The following is a 17,090-nucleotide window of genomic DNA, read 5'->3' as shown; positions in this document are numbered from 1 at the left end:
TACCTGTCAACCCCTTATGTTATCACAGGGCTAGTTGGCTGGATGTGCTTTGAAAAGTGAAAGGGTTACAGAAATTCAGGAAGACTAGGGACTGTACCAGGGATTCACTGCTACAAGGAACCCCCTCTATCAATGCACGTTGGTGCCTTCTCTTCAACTTACAGTCTTAGAGAGTTACTTGGAGTGTTGGGAAGTTAAGTGACTGGTCCAGGGTCACATGACTATATGTGTCAAAGGCACATCTTGAACCCAGGTTTTCCTGGCTCTGAGGCTAACTCTCTTTCCCTGTCATGATATGTGATATATAATAAGAATATATACACACATACATAATAAGAATAAAAGAAAAAATCTTTGATCAGAAGGTTGGGGTGGAAGCCAACTTGGGGATACAGTGACGGTAAAAATCAGCTTCGGATTTATTGCATTTCTTTAAAAGCCAGAGGTTTCCTCCAGAGGGGACGGTCCTCTAGCTTTCCATGTAGGTTTTAGAGTTATTCTCCTGAACATTGCCCCATTCCCGAAGACAATAAACAGTCACAGCCTTGGTCACAGCTGTCCCACATCTGGCAAGTTAGAGTCAGTCCAGGCAAGGAAATGGAAGCTGTTCTGCTCCCTCTAGGGATGAGTCATTTTGGGTGTGACCCCATCAGCAACTAAACTCTTTCTGTTTGCCCTGGGATGATACTGGCTGGTGATCCAGGGCCTGAGGGATTGTCCTAGTTCTTTTCCCAAGCTTGGTTGGTGTGGAAACTAGTTGGGGTCCCAGCAGTGGGGGTCTCTAGGAAACTTGGGGATGGAGTCTGCTCTGAATTGGACCATTCTAATGAGTACTGGGGTTGCTAGTGTTATGTCTAGTGACCTAGACTCCACTGCCCAGGTTGGTTTTCCAGGCTTGCAAGTGCTCCTATGTTTACTAGTGGGAAAAGGGGGAAAACACCAGAGAGGCATGAATCCTGGTTAGGGGGAGGCCTGTAGCACCCTTTTATGCATCCCCCTCAGCAATCATCTTTCCTCCTCAGATTTATTTCTCCATCATCTCCTTTCCTTTAAAAAAAGCCATGCTGAACGTTTGGCTTGGCACAGGCACAGTCACTAACTCAGGAGGGAAGACTTTGAAAACATGCCCAAGGATCCATCTTGTAACTTCGTTTTTTTCAATTAATAAAAATGTATTTTCTCTTTTACTCCACCCCCAATGGAAAAGAAGAAAAAAGAAAGAAAAACAAAACCTTTGAACCAAATATATGTAGTCAAGCAAAACAAAGTTCCATATTGGGATCTCCAAAAATATATGTCTCACTGTGCATCTTACATCCATCACCGCTCTGTCAGGAGATGGGTAGCATGCTTCATCATCTGACCTCAATGGCTCAAGAGAAAACATTGAAAAAAGACTCCCAGCCTTGAGTATGGGATCTAAGCATCAGGGCTGAGGCTTGGAATTAGGACTCAGTGCCTAGGTCTAAGGGCTAAGTGATGGAATGCCTCAAATTGGGGAGTGGTGTGATGTTAATTTCTTAGGATGTGTAGACTAAATACTTAATGCTTGGAGGACTGTAATATAGTCCTACCATAGGTTTGGGAGCAATGGGCTTAGAGAAATACCCTTCTCATCACTGCCATCTCCTCAGCTTTTCCAACTTTGCTCTCAATTTTCCATCCCCAGGAGATAGGGGAGGAACCCACTTCTAACTCAACTGAGGGTGTGACTTGTCCCTCACCCAGCTTTCTCCCTCACACCCCACAATTTCCTAATCCTGGCTGCCTCCTATACTCATTACCCCTAGAGCCCAGTCTGGCCCCCACTGCCCCCCACAGAGCTGACAGCATGAGCTCATCTGGGCAGGCAGCAGAGTCAGGGAAGGGAAACATTGAGTCAGGGCAGAGATTGTGGCCAGCAGGCTGCTGGGGGAGAGGTGCTGAGGGAAGAAGAGGTCTCTGGGCTCAGTCAGGAGCTTGGAGCTCTTCTGCATTTGGGGTGGGGGATGGAGGGGCAGGTACAAGCAGGAAATGATGCCAGTGTGAAGCTGTGCTAAGGGGAGCAAGAAGACCATCCCTGATGTCCACTGGTAGTGCTGGTCCAAGAGCTGAACGTAGGAAGACAGTGAAGGACATCTTAGACAGAAGGGAAGGGCCTTAGTGAGGGGGTTAAAGGTCAAAGGGTATCTGGCCAATTGGGAGGCAAGGAGAAAAAGCAACTGTCTGTGGCCAGAGTGGCCTTTGTTTTCTTTGAGTGACTCAGTTTATCTCATTGAGCCCGCTGCTAGCCGGATTGTTAAAACACTGTCCAATCTGGGGCACTGATGGTTGGCCACATACCTGTACCTGGGAGAGAGTTGGAGAGACATGGAGGAGGAGGAGGCAAAGGTGGAAGAGAGTAAGGGAGCAAGGGAGATCCTCTCAAGCCAAGGCTTACCTGTGAGTTACTTGGGAACCTCTTAGGCTAGACATAGTCTCCTCCAGGTTCTGTCGAAGGTCCAAGACATTTTGAACTGTCCTCTTTCTCTGGGACTCCGGGTCTGCAGAGGGTGAGAGGGAAGAGACAGGATGAGTCTGGAGATTGACTGCAGGGGACACTTCAGTTATGGGGAACCCTCTACCCAGTAGGACAAGGGCTAGGATACGCAAGGCAGGACAAATACCGAGATGCCAGATCACTGGGGAGATTCCATTGGTGAAAATGGATTCAGGCTTGGGATGTGTGTGTGTGTGTGTGTGTGTGTGTGTGTGTGTGTGTGCAACAGCCCTGGAAGATGGGCCATAAAAATGAGATCCTTTGTCCTTCAGAGCTTCCACCCCTTCCCCCATGTTCATTGTGAGAGCACCTGGTTGTTGTCCTCAGGGGCAATTTTTCCTACAAACAAGGGTCCCTGCCAAGATCTGTGGCAATTAAAATTAGCCTCAACAACTATCCCTCCTTCCTTCTCTGAATCTCAGGCAGTCTGATGGGGGCACATTTGGGAGCCTCAGCTGGCCAGAAGGGAGAAGCGCCACTCCCAATGGGGGACCTGGGAGGGAGATCAGATGGGGTTCTTCCATCTGCTAATTAGGATTAAAAGAAGTTTCTCTGACTAACCTGATAGCACAAAGGCAGAGCCAGGAGGAGAACCCAGAAGGCCTGATAGCCCTAACTTACCTTGGGGGTGGTGGTAGTGTTGGTTTGGAAGGGCCAGGAGACAGTTCAAGGATTGGGAGGGTGCCTATGGAATGGGTGCTAGGGACCAAGGATGTTGGGCCAAGACCAGGGACAACCAGCATAATATTCTTTTGGGAGGTGCCTTTCATGACACTGAAATACAGATTTGGCTACTGTGGAATTCTTCAGCAAGAAAAGCCTACCTAAGGTCATCTGATCTACCTTCTTGTCTCCAGGTTGGGTGACATCTATGACCTAACTGGATTGTAGAAGGAGGAGAACCTTTTGTAGCAAACAGATCCTTCCTCTATTCTGTTTTACAGTGTGACAAAAGCAATGGCCCAAGAAAGAAGGAGATTTGACAGCTCAAAAGGCTTGCTACCTAAGGATCTCAAAGCACTTAATAGAAGCAAATTTATGATGTCTCCCTGGAATCTAGGAGGTAGAGGTTTTCATGAATGACTTCACAGAGAAGAATTCAGGAGGTCTGACATGCCAGGAAATCTCCCCCTACCTTCTCCCTTTATTTTTCCTCCCTCCTCCCTCATGAATGAAGCTGCCCACTCGGCCCACCACAGACTCAGCTGGAGTGTTGGGTTATTTCAGCTGGAAAAGGGAAAACTTTGGAATCCTTTTGAGGGTTGGTTTTTTTCCCCCTTTGCTAAGACTGAAACCTGGGATCTGGCAAGAGGCTGCTTAGACTGTCTCGCCAGCTGGAGGGAGGGCTGGGTGGGGATGGGCAGGGAGCCAGGACCTGGCAGCAACCACTCCCTCTCCCAAGGTCTCCAGGGCACCTTTCCTACAATTTAGCTCCACACCCAAACCTGCTCCACCTTCCTTTCTCCCACTTAGGCTATTACCTTAATATTCTCTAGGCTTTATTTTACTCATCTATAAAATAATGGGTTGAAATACATAATCTCTAAGTTACTTTTAGCATTAAATCCCATTATCCTATACGGTTCTTCATCTACTAGCATTAGACATCCCAGATAAAGTTTTTCAGACCACCCTGCTGGTAGGCAAGGAAAAAAAAAACAAGACAATAACGGACTCTTTTGACAACTGCCTTAGGTCCTCACATTGTAGTAGGATTGTTATTGGAGCATTCAAGAGTAGGGTTGGAAGTGAAACAATGGGTCCAAGACCATGGTCACCGTGCCACAGAAATGTTTCTAAAGGCTGGAGACAGTTAGGAAGCTGGGGATGATAAGTGTGTCTGGGGTGGGGAAGGTAGGTTTGTCAGGCCCTACTGGGTAAGAGCCAGGTCAGGAAGAGAAGGGTTTTTAATAATACAGCAAACAAACCATATTTGTACAGACTTTGATTACATTATACCAGAGTCTCCAATCAATATTTCCCAGGTGGGAAGAAAAGGTCAGATTTGACAGGAAGAGGTCAGAGAGTTCAGAGATGGGCCTGTGCAAATATCTCAGCACCATTTCTGGCATTTATCAAAGCACCTGAAGTCGTCCTCAGCCCGTTCAGTCTCTTTTCATGATTCCCAACAGTCAGTGTGGAGCTTGCAGGGCAGGATGGAGGAAGGAAGCCCTTTGATCTAAGAAAGGTAGAGGATCTAAGAAAGGAGAGGAAGCTTGCATGAGTTGTTCAGTGTACAGGCCCAGGGATCCTTCTTTAGTCTTAGAATACAAATGACCCATGAAGAAAGCTGTTCACTCCCAGATGACTCCAATCCAACGACAGGACCCAGGAATCCCACTCGGCATTTTTTCTTGCTGGTGGGCTAAGGCAGGAATGAGAGCATAGTGACTCTTCTCTTCTGTTGAAGATAGCAACCCCCGCTGAAGAATACCAAGCTGACAGCAGAGAGGATGTGACTATTTTATTTGTTAGGAAGATATCATAAAGGAAGCAAAGGGGAGAAAATTAACCTTCACCCTTTAGTTGGATAAACTTAAGGAAGGTTATTTGGAACTATCTCTGAGCTCCAGGCTTTAGTAAGACCCTATGCCTTGTGCACATTAATTAGGTGCTTAAAATTTGTTGATGAGTTGAATCTAGGCCTTGAAGAAGTCAATCTCTCTGCCTTGGTTTGCTCATCTGTAAAACGAAAGGAAGAAGGCTAAATGATCTTATGCTCTTTTTGTCCTAAATCTGTGATCCTAAGCTTCGACTTGAGAGGCATGGGATGGAAGGCGGCCCTGGAGAAAAACCTGGAGATTGAATTTCTGTCATCGATATGTCTCAGCTTTGCGACCCTGGGGCAAGCCATTTAACTTCTCAGGTCTCCAGGCTATTCTCTAAGACTGTAAGTTACATTATTATGGTGGGACAGGAGGGGGGGAGGAAGAAGAGATTTTCCATAATGAGAGTTCTCGACATTGATGCAATCACAGGTCCAGATTGTTCTGGAATCTGCCAGATTTATTCTGCCCCACTCCAACCTCTCTTCCAAACAAAACAAAACAAAAACTTTGACTTTAGAGATGTAGCTGTGGCTGGATGAGTAGGAACAAGACTACAGAACAGCAATGAACTGTGTCCCCAGAGGTCCAGCAGTGATACTATCTTCAAAGAGAGAAAAGAGAATGACATAAAGGAGGAGTCCTTCTCCATCTCCCCAAGAATTTCCCACTTGTCTCCCCCTGATTCCCACCCAGGAACTTAATTCCTTAATCTACTTTATCTTAGCACCTGGGATGACGCCTACCCTCCTCCCCCATCTAATTCTATTAGTATTAGGAAGTGCTGCTTTCAAACTGTCCCACAGATGTATATTCTGAGCAGAGGGACTCCAGGTGAGGTAAGCCTTTCACCCTAGGATCTGGTCTCTCCTTCCAGGACATTGGCATAGATGAGGGATGCTGAAATCTGGGACTTCTGCATAGTTATTTTTGGTGGGCCTCCCAGAAGCGACATCTGGTGGCCAGGTTGGATATGACAATTGGTCTTTCACCTGGAGAGAAGGTTAGATTTGGCCCACGGGAACTCTGGGACAGGAGTTCTGCTCCTGGAGGACGATGGGGAGGGGTCATTGGGGGTGGCTGGGAAGATCCAGGCTATAATCCTGAGAATACAACTTGGAAATAACACTTTATCCTGCTTCACCTGACCATCAGGCCCCCTGAGGGCTATGGGAAGGAAGGAAGGAAGGGCAGTTTGGAAGAGCTGGGGACCTGTCCTCGCCTTTTACTCTGGGGCACCCAAAATGGCTTTAGCATTGGGGGTGGGGGAGTACACATCTTCCCCCTGTCTAGCAAGTCCTCTCAGAACTCAGCACAACCATGGGAGGTGAGGGTGGGGACAGGCATGGCCCAACAGAGAGGGTGTTAAACTATTTTCTGGACAGCTCCAAGGGGTTTTGACTGAGGGCTGTAAGAGGCCTTCCCATAGCTTCCTATTTTCCCTAGCTGCTGCCATAGGCTTCTCTCTGCACAGATGGAGCAACAGCTTTGGGGAACTGGAGGGGTGGGTGTGCTAATTCAGGGTCTCTAAGGCATAAGAGGCTCCCCCAACCTAGCTGTCACCATGGCAACTCACCCTAGCTTCATGTAAACAACTGCACATACCCAGAATGCAATAGGGCATCTGCATTGTAGGGTGATGGTTCCTTTTATGTACAGATGACTCTTATATCAGCCTGGGGTAAATTTTCTATTTGACCCACAGTCACTGGAATGATGACATGTATACATGTCTTTCCTCTCATACACATGCATATATGTATGTATAATATCCTAGAATAAATATGAAGCATATAACCAACATATAATTGCAATTACAGACATCACTAGACTTGGGAATGTAGCGGTAAATGTTAAAACACAAGCAGGCACATACACAAACACTGTCTGCCTATAAAGGCTATTCCCACAAAGGGAAAAGTGTTTGAATGCACATGCCACTCACTTATCACTTTTGAGGAGGAGAGACAACCAAAGGATAAGAGGTGAGGATTGTGACACCAAAGGAAGCAAGATGATCTAGACTGCTAAGTCTGGCAGAAGAGAAGGCCGAAGAGGGTGTTCTATAATACTTAGACTTTGTAAGTAACTAGTGGAGGCTAGATCTGAGTTCACAGAATCATAGGATTTGAGAGTCAAAAAACAACCTCAGCAGCCACCTAGTCCAACCCATATCTGAAAAAGAATCCCCATTATAATATACCCCAAAAGCAATCATTCAGCCTCTGCTTGAAGACCATGAAGGGGAAACCCTCACCTCTTGAAGGTTAGGTGACATCAGGCCTGACTTGGCCTCTCTGCGACTTCCACCCATTGTTCATGCTTTGGCCTTCTGGGACCAAACAGAACAAACTGAATCCCTTTTGCACATGATAGCTCTTCAGATTCTTGAAGACAGTCCTCATACCCACTTTGAGTCATCTTTTCTCAAGTTAAACATCCTCATTTCCTTTACTTGGGTCATTACTGGAGCCAATAGAAGAGATTCCTACTTCTTTTTCCCATACCAGTCTTCCACCATACTCCTTCCACCCTCAAACTCACGAGACTATATTGGTCTACTTTGTCAGCATAAACCTAGCCAAGCTTTTGCTTTGGCCCTCCCTAAACTTCTTAGCTTCTACTTGCCTGGAAAATTGCTGTGATGGGACAGTCTTGAGGCTTTGGGGGAGGCTGGCATATGGTTTTCAGAAGGTCAGATATTTGGAGTTTAGGGATACAGGGAGGAAGAGATCCAGCCCTAGGAGGGGGTCCCTAGGATTTGCCTCCTTGTCTCTTGCATTTCTCCTGCTTGTGGCCTGTAGGAAGCACTGGAACTGGAGGGATGTGCGTGAGAATCCTCTTGAGGAGACCTTCCCCAATACAAGTTACTGATGCTTGGGCTGGGCCAGGTGCACTGCTGGCTAGAGGCAGGAGGGGTGGATGAGATAGCCGCTGAAAACCTACTGGTTTCCCACACCTCTGGCCTTGATCACAAAAACCCAAACCAACTTAATCTCCTAACTCTCCATTCCCTTCCTTGAATTCCTCTCAGTCATAGGAAACTTTGGGCCTCAGGGCACTGAGAATAATATCTCTTAAACTGTAGTTAAGTAAGGAATGGGGAACAACTAGTGAGGTGGTATCACCAAATGACAGATTTATGATTGTGGTGGAAGAAGGTGGTAGGCAAGGAGATCCATCACTCAACACCCAAACTTCCCCAAATAATAATTAGCCAGCAATTAAGTAAATTGCAATAACTGCCTGTTGAAATTTTAATTACCCCACATTGCATAGTTCAGAACTCTTATGAGAAGTTTAGCCCAGGGCCAACGGTGGAATAATATATGTCCAAATTCTAAGATAGCCTTAGGTATTAGTACAGCAGCAGAAGGGTAGCAGCGGTAGGGACTGAAGTTAGACATTAGATAGGAAGAGGAGCAGCTCACTATAGAGGGATTTAATGTTGTTGGTCCTTCATTCTCGAAGAGGACCATGACATTGGGAAGGTGATGGCTTGACTTGCAAGTAAACTGGATTTAGGTGAGGCAGAGCTGTGCAAAGTCATCAGCCTCAGTCTCTCCTCCAGAGCCATGGGGGTCCAGTGGCAAGATATATGTCAGGACAACTACAGATGGACAACTAGAGATACAGTGGGAAACCTTGGCCTTTTTATGCTAAGGTCTTTTCCATATCCCAGGTTGTTTGAGGCAATGCTCATTTAGTGATTAAAACTAGCTAAGAATTGAGGCAAAAGATGGTCTAGTTTGCCTTTACAAAAGAATCAATCTGGGAGGGAAAGACAGAGGGATTTAATAGAAATTATCTAGTCAGTCACCCTCCTGGATCCTTAGATGACGAAACATAGGTCAGATGGCTCAAATTCCATCCTCTGCAAGAAGTCTTTTCTGGTCCCACCCACTCCTAGTGCCTCCCCTATGAGATGATCTCAGATTTACACTATGTCATGCCAGCTAGGTACATAACTGTTTGTATGTCGTTTCCACCATTAGAATGTGAGTTCCTTGAAGGCAGGGCCAGAATTTTGCTTTTCTTTGTATCTCTAGTGCTCAGTACATTGCATAACGTGTAAATGTTATGTAGTAACACTTAATAAGTAAGAAAGCACTTAATAGATCTTTGTTGACTGAATGACACACAATTAGTGACCAAGCCAGAATGAGAGCCTGGGCCTGTAATCTCCAAGTACATTGGAAATGCAGAAGTACAGACTTAAAACTGGAAAGGACCTATGAGATCATCTAGTCCCCTTATTTTAAAGAAGAACCTGGATTCAGAACGGTTAGGGAACTTGCCCAGCATCATATAGGAAAATGGCAGAGTTAGAACCCAGATCCTCTGACTCAAAATCCAATACTTTCTTCACAGCACCATGTTACTAAAGAAAGTAACAGTCTACCCCTCTCCATGTAACACTACCAGAGCACGAAAAAAAGCTCTCAGTCTTAGGAACATGTCTCTGGTGCAGACCTGCTGGGAATCAGGAAGGATGAAAAATCACATAGGGAGTAAACAAACATACCCAATCAAGGGCACAGCCTTTCTAGTGGTCTAATCAACGTTAACATTGGGTAATGAGTGAGTGGCACAGGAGCGAGATCTTCCTTGTGTTCCCAAACCTGGCAGATTGTGGAAACTCAGTAAATACTGGACAGATTCCATTCTAATAAATACCACCTCAGAAGTCAATCAATCAACCAATTAAGCAAGTAGGCAATTAACAAGAATTTGTTAAATGCTTACTATGTATGCCACAGTCCTAGGTGGTAGAGATTCAAAGACAAAAGAATGAAACAACCCCTGCCCTCAAGAAGCTTATGTGAAGGGACACATAAACATGTATATAAATAAAGGATATATATAAAATGAATACAAGGCAATTTTGGGGGAGAGGTCCTAGCAGCTGGGAGTGGGGATCAGGAAAGGTCATGGGCCGAAGTGGTCTTTTGAGCTGATCTCTGGAGAAAGCCGGAGGTTTTCAGTGATAGATGTAAGAAGAGAGTACATTCCAGGCATAGGGGAGGCCTTTATAAAGGCCTGTGGATGGGAGATGGAATGTTGTGTAAGGGGAATGGCAAGAAGTCCAGTTTGGCTGAACCTGAGAGTGTGTGAAGGGGAGTAACGGATAATTAGACAGGGAAGATAGGCTAGAGCCAGGTTGTAAATGGCTTTAAATGCCAAACAGAGGACAGATTTCTGATGCTAAGCCAATGGCCTACTCATTTCAAGCACTATTCAAAATAACAACATTCCATTACACTACCATTAAAAAAAAACACAAAACCTGTCACTAGGGCTTTATTTTAAGGATATTTGACTTGTATTCACAAACCATGATGGTGATGATATTTCAATTAAAAAAAGTATATTTCTTGTTCAGATTCCTTTTGAATCTTTGCTGTAATCTGGAAGATAAAACCCTGAAATGATGCCATTTGTCTTCTAAACTATGTTTATTTGGTTTTTAAAAAGCCAGAAAAGCATGACAAGCAGCCTTCTGAATCCTCCCAGACACTTATTAGCTGTGTGACCCTGGACTTGTCATTTAACTTCTACCTGCCACAATTTCCTCAACAGTAGAATGAAGATAGCAATAGCACCTACCTCCCAAGGGGTTCTTGTGAGTATCAAATGAGTTAATATTTGTAAAGTGTTTAGCACAGTGCCTGGCACATAGTAGGTGCTTACTAAATCCTTCTTTCCTTCCCAGGTATATTTCAGTTCACTTTTTAGCTGTTTTAAATTCCAGACTTTGGCTCATTGGAGGTAAAGGAAATGTAACTTAACTAAATTCAGTAAATAATTATGAAACACCTACTATGTGCAAAACAGTGTTATCCACTGATGCTATAAATGTAAAGATGGTCAATTTCTGCCACAATTAATCACAGAATGCTCTGCTTCTATTGAATCAATTAATTAATAAAAAAGTAAACCGGATACAAATTAGCCCTTAATCAATCTGAAAGTATTATAAGGACTTTGGGTCCTTGACAAAGAGAAAAGACATCACATAGGAAATATCTTGCGATTGGTTGAAGAAGATAAAGTCATGCCTCTTGAGCTATATATAAAGACAGAAAATTAGTTCCAAACTAGCCAGTTGAGTGGGAGAAGAGCCCAAATTGGGAGCTTAAGATACTTGACCCCTGAGAGGAAATCACTTTTGGGGGAGAAGATTGTGCCTACTTCTCTCCCTTCCCTACTCACCATTGACCATGTTACTAAAGAGAAGGGAGTAGTTGGAAATAGTACATCTAGCTGGGAGGAGAGACATGTTAAGGGCAAAGAGAAGACCTCCCAAGAAAATACAATTAAGCATCAAGAGACAGAATTCAACATGTCAGGATCTTATGAACTTCATAAGGTCAGAAGATGCGGACTTCTCATTGATGTTGGAAGCAGAGTCACTGAAACAGCAGTGACTGATATTGTCTACATTGAGAGCTGAGGCATACACCAAGGACCACCTAGATACACTGAGAAAAGGCAGCTTCAGGACTCTACCAGGGCACTGGCCCTTGGAGTCCAGCAGAGAGCTACACACATGGGAATTCCTTACTCTTGTGCCTCATTGCCATTCTACTATAAGCTTGAGCCCATTCTTCCTAGGGATCTTGCGTGTGCAAGGGGAGAGTTGCACCCCTAGTCTATAACTGTTATCCTTGCTCCACCAGCTTAGTAAATACCCTTTCTAAAAGTTAGTCAAGTCTGGCTGATAATCAGTAGGAAGCACACCTGTGGGGGCTTGTAAACAATAGTACTGACAACTGCCAATCCCACAAGGCTACCTTTAAGACTCGGAGGGAAATAATAGTCAACCAACCTCTAGCTGTGCTTGTGAGTATCCAGGTGAAGAAGTGACCCTAGAGAGGTGCTATGTGAAGTAAAAACAAACAAAACAAAAAACAAAAAAACCCCAGACTCTGCCACACTCAAGGAGATTACCCTCTACTATGTGGACTTCTGGGGCTTGTGGCCATAGTCCCTGAGCTCAATTCTGAAAGGTAATGAGACCCTCCTCACAGTGTGGCATGGGAGTACAGGTGCTTCAGACACACAACTGACCCTCAGCACAGGCACCCATGTGATGCTCATGTTTGTCTAACTCTCCCTACTACCAGGGTCCTTCCCAAACTCTGCTGTGACCTGAAGTGCTTTGGAATGATGGAAGGATATGAACTTCAGCAGACAGGAAACCTCTTTCGAAAGAGCATGCGGGGGGACTACTCTTCACTGTATTACTAATCTCGTAGCCTCATTTATTCCCACATACAAGTCACAATATTTTTTGAGTCAGTTGTCAGGGAACCTCCGTAGCAGAAGCAGGTTGAGTGTTTTCTCTCTTGCGGTAAGGGAATCAATTCTGACAGTGTCATGAAATGCTCCTGTTTCCAGAAGAGTTGGCTGGGTTATCAAGTCATCTTCAGGGAAATCCCCAGAACCTGAGAACTAGCAACTGGGCTGAAGCAGGGGCCACAGACTGACTGACAAAGCAGTGTATGGTGAAGAGAGTGCCTAAGCTGGGGGAATCAGAGGGCCTGGGTTCAAGTCTTTGCTCTTTTACTTACTGCTTATGTGACCTCAGGGAACGCACAGAATCTTTCTCCTCAGTTTCTGCAGCTATAAAATGATACAGATTGGAATAGATGATCTTTGAGACTCTTTCTGGGCAGATAGGTGGTGAAGTAGAGTGCCAGCCCTGGAGTCAGAAAGACCTGAGTTCAATTTTAGCCTCAGACACTTACTAGGTAGGTGACCCTGGGCAAGTCACTTAATCCCATTTGCCTCATTTTCCTCATCTTTAAAATGTACGGGGGAAGGAAATGGCTAACCATTCTAGTATCTTGGCCAAGAAAATCCCAAATGGGGTCACAAAGAATTGGACAAAACTAATTACTTGACTAAGCAACAACAAGAGGCTTTTTAGCTTTAAATCTATGATCCTATGCATGTTGGGAAATGGCAAGTATTGCAGACAACATGGTAGAAAGAGCACTGGATCTGAAATCAGAGGACCTGGGTTCAAATCCCACCTCAGGAGAATACTACCTATGACCTTGGGTAAGTCACTTAATTTCCCTAGGGCTCAGTTTTCTCACCTGTAAAATGTGAAGGATGGGTCAGCTGGCTTCTAGGGCTCTTTCTAAGTCTAAATACATAATCCCATACTTGGTGCTACATAGGTAGAAAGAACCAGCGTTGAGCCGGCATGCACATGGCAGGATGAAGGGAGGGTTGGAGACTCGGGTGGGGATGGAGTGGCGAGGACCCCAGGTCTGGGGTGGCAAGATTAGAATCTGGAGGGGTTTTATGTCCTGTTTGAGAAGGTCTGGATCAGGGAAGTACAGTTATAGTACCTGCTCTGAAGCCCTAAAAAAGGGAGTGTGTGGGAGAGAAATTAGGGTGGAAATCATATGGTGCATCGGTAGGGACACTAAACTGAGTCAGAGTGCCCCAGCTTTGCCAGTGATGAGCTGACTGAGTTAGGTGAAGTCTCTCTTCTCTCTGAGGCCTCAGTTTCCTTATCTGTAGAATACAGGGGTTAGATGAGATGACCCCTAAGGTCCCTGCCAGCTGTGACACTCTGTTTTGTGACTGACCATGATACACGTGACTCTTCCCATCCTCCATCTTCTGACCACTCAGGAGCACCAGAGAGGATGAGCTTCTCAAAGCAGAGGGGCACATCCCTCAGATGCCAGGCTACTGGGCAGAGGATCTATGGCATTCAAACCTCTGTCACTTCCTCTTTTAACTTGAGAAGCTCAAACATCCCAGGTTCCATTTAGTCTTTGGCATGCTCTGCCCACCCTAGGAGAAGGTGCCCATCACCCCAAAGTCATTCTGAGGACTAGGTGGGGACTCTTTTCATAGAGGATGGCACCCATGCTCTTTTCCTCCCTCATCCAGCCCAAGTGAATGATGATGCTGATGGTGATGACGATGATGGTGGTGTTAATGTGTGTGTGTGTCTGTCAGGGGTGAGGAGCAGGACCCTAACAGTATTTGTTAGGGGATCCTCTCCCCCTGTCCCCATGTCCTTCTACAAGAATTTCAGGGACTTGCTGACAAGAAGCTGCCACTAGATGGGGCTGCTGGCCATGTGCTGGGCGGCTGCAGCGATCGCTCCCCACCCCACACGACACTGCAGTGAAGAGTGAAGGAGCTCTATGGAGTAGCTGTGACTCCCCGCAGCAGCCGTAAGGGCGGGTTTCTTTTCGAATTCTGCTCAGCCACTTCCAGGTCCTACCTGTTCTGCTTCCTAATCCCCAGGATCCCAACCACAAAAATGTCCAAACTGAGGCTGGTTTCCTTAGTCACTGTCAGATCAACACAAGGAATCATTGTATTTACAGATAGAAGGGATCTTCAAAGGCCATCTGGTCCAACCCGCTCAATTTTACAGATAGGGAAACTGAGGCCGAGGAAGGTTAAGTGACTTTCCCAAGGTCACTGAGGTACTAATTATTAGAGACAGGATCATAATGTTTATTATCATTAATAATATGAAATTTAGATGGCACTTTGAGGTTTGCAATAGGTAACAGGCAAACCTTATGACTCTCACAATTCTGTGAGATGGGGCTATTTTTCTACTTATTTTATGGACGAAGAAACTAAGACTGAGAGAGGTCAGGTGACTTGCCCACAGTCACACAGCTGATCAGTGCCTGAGGCCGTATTTGAACTCGGGTCTTTCTGACTCCAAGTCCAGCTCTCTGGCCACTGAACCACTAGCTGCCTCTGCTGACAGCTTGAAGGGACTTCAGAGATCAACTAGGCCAATTCCCTCCTTTTACACAAACTCATTTTATGGAAACTGAGGCCCAGAGAAGCAAATCAATTTGACCAAGGTCATGCACGAGGTAAGTAGCAAAACCAGGAGTCAAAGCCAAGTCTTTTCATTCTTTGCACAATACCATTCACTCACCCCTTGACTCTGTGAGGACAGCATGTGCTGGGGGTGGGTGGGAGGAAATTGGAGCTATTCTTTTGGAGGGGGGGAGCTACAGGGAATTCTATTTTTTGGCTTCCTCCCTGGCAATACTCCTTGCTTGTTCTGAAGAACTCTTCGAGGTTTTCTCATAGGATCAAAAATGGGAGGAAGGGACCTCAGGTCATTGAGTCTTCATTTTACAGATGAAGAAACGGAGGCACAAAGAGGTTAAGTGACTTGCCCAGGGTCACACAGTGACTGAGGTGGGATTAAAACCCAAGTCCTGACTCTAAAATACTAAATCCAACTGAAATTTGAACCCAGGTCCTATAACTTCAGGGCCAGTAATATTCTTTCCACTGTATCCAGCTTCTTCTGTGTCTTTTCTCCTTTCTGTCTCCCTTTTCTCTGGGCTGAAGAAAGACTTTTTTGTTCCACCTGACTGGTTCAGAGTCAGTGCCAAGGTTTCTAGAAGGCTCAGGATTTCCTCCTTGTCCCATCCCCACCCCTCACCCCTCAACGGCTGAAGTGAGAAAATGTTTCTAAAACTTTCTCCCAGACGCCTAGACTTATCTCCTCTTCACTGATCCCAAAGCAGAAGTCAGGAAGCTGGCCCTCTCAGCAGATCAGAATCCCTCCCTCTCCACCCCCCACCCCATGGACCACAATGCAGCCCCCTCAGAGGAGAAAGTGGCAGCTGTTTCCCAGTCTCATGGCCAGAGTACCCTGCAGTGAGGTCAGGACAGGAAGCCACATCCTCTGGGCCAACAGCAGCTGTGCACCGGGTGGGGGAGGAGGCCAGGACGATGGTGCATGCTGAATAACATCCTCCTTACACTCTAACCTGACCCTGATCTCTGTCCTTCACTCCGAACAGGCTCCCACTCTGCCCAGAATCCCAGCCCTGCCTTCTTGGAGGAAGTTCAGTGTTGTTGCTAATGGCTGGGTTGCCTTCCTGGGAAGAAAGTGGACAGTGAAAAGTACACGGGCTTTGTTCCTGAGCTCTGCGTCAATGGGATGTTTTCACTTCTCCTTATTAACAACAATTTCTTCTCTTCCCCAAACACTAGGGGTTTTCCAGGAGTGGTCAATATTGAGCTAGTGAATGAATGAAGCATGAGGACTCCCACCTCCTTCCCACCTCCCCTAGGATCCTATTTCTATTTGGAAGGGAAGATTTGCAGACTTACTATGTGCTTCAGCTTATCTGAGAAGAGGTATGGCTCATGTGGATCTGAAGACAGAGAATCCTGTCCACGTCACTGGCTACCTGGATGACCATGGGACCTAACTGCGTATCACTATCCTCATCGGCAAAATGAAAGGGTTGGGCTAAGTAGCTTCTAAGGTTTCTTTCTGGGGCAGCTAGATGGCGAAGTGGATAAAGCTCTGAGTTTGGAGTCAGGAAGATCTGAGTTCCAATCTGGGCTTACATATTTATTAGCTGTGTGACCCTGGGCAAGTCACTTAACCCTGTTTGCCTCAGTTTTCTCATCTGTAAAATGAGCTGGAGAAGGAAATGGCAAACCACTCCAGTATCTTTGAAAAGGAAATTCCAAAAGGGCCACAAAGAGTCTGAAATGACTGAAAAACAACTAAACAACGAGGTTCCTTCTACCTCTAAATCGATGATACTCTGATTCTCTGTATGGATGCATGGATGAGTTTGGAGGGTGGAGGGAGCTCTGGTGTCCTCTGCCACTTAGTGGCTGGTTGAGAGCTGATGTCCCCTAATCCATAAGCAGGAGACCAAGCTGGGGAGGAGCTCTTTTGTAATTAGCCAGGCTGGTCTGAATCAGACCAATAGATACACTGTCCATCAGTGGAGGCTGCGCTCTATTGGTAGAACCATTAAGAATGAAGGCTTACTTCTGAACCACGGTGAGGTACAGCTTTGGACGATAACTCAGAGGCAGGAACAGATTAGAAGGCTCTAAGAAGACAGCTTGGCTAGAACAGAGGGTTCAGTCCATCGATCAGTCAATAAACATTGATTAAGTTATATACTATGTGTTAGGTAATGGGCTAAGCTCTAGAGTGCAGTCAAGTCAATAAACATTTATTAAAGCGCCACTGTGTTCTG

At 45.7% G+C, this 17,090-nt stretch overlaps 1 protein-coding gene across 1 annotated transcript in view; it reads right to left on the bottom strand.

Annotated features, from left to right (window-relative positions):
* NAV1 (neuron navigator 1) overlaps positions 1-17,090 on the bottom strand; it is a 226,190-nt gene that overhangs the window by 106,871 nt on the left and 102,229 nt on the right. Inside the window, exon 4 of the mRNA XM_036753792.1 lies at positions 2,420-2,522. Within this exon, the coding sequence (XP_036609687.1) occupies positions 2,420-2,522 (103 nt within the window). The remainder of the gene's footprint in view (positions 1-2,419; positions 2,523-17,090) is intronic.

The sequence above is a fragment of the Trichosurus vulpecula genome, chromosome 4, assembly GCF_011100635.1.
Source record: "Trichosurus vulpecula isolate mTriVul1 chromosome 4, mTriVul1.pri, whole genome shotgun sequence".
NCBI lineage: Eukaryota > Metazoa > Chordata > Mammalia > Diprotodontia > Phalangeridae > Trichosurus > Trichosurus vulpecula.
The sequence above is the reverse complement of the archived record's forward strand: the minus strand, read 5'-3'. Positions and strand labels throughout refer to the sequence as shown.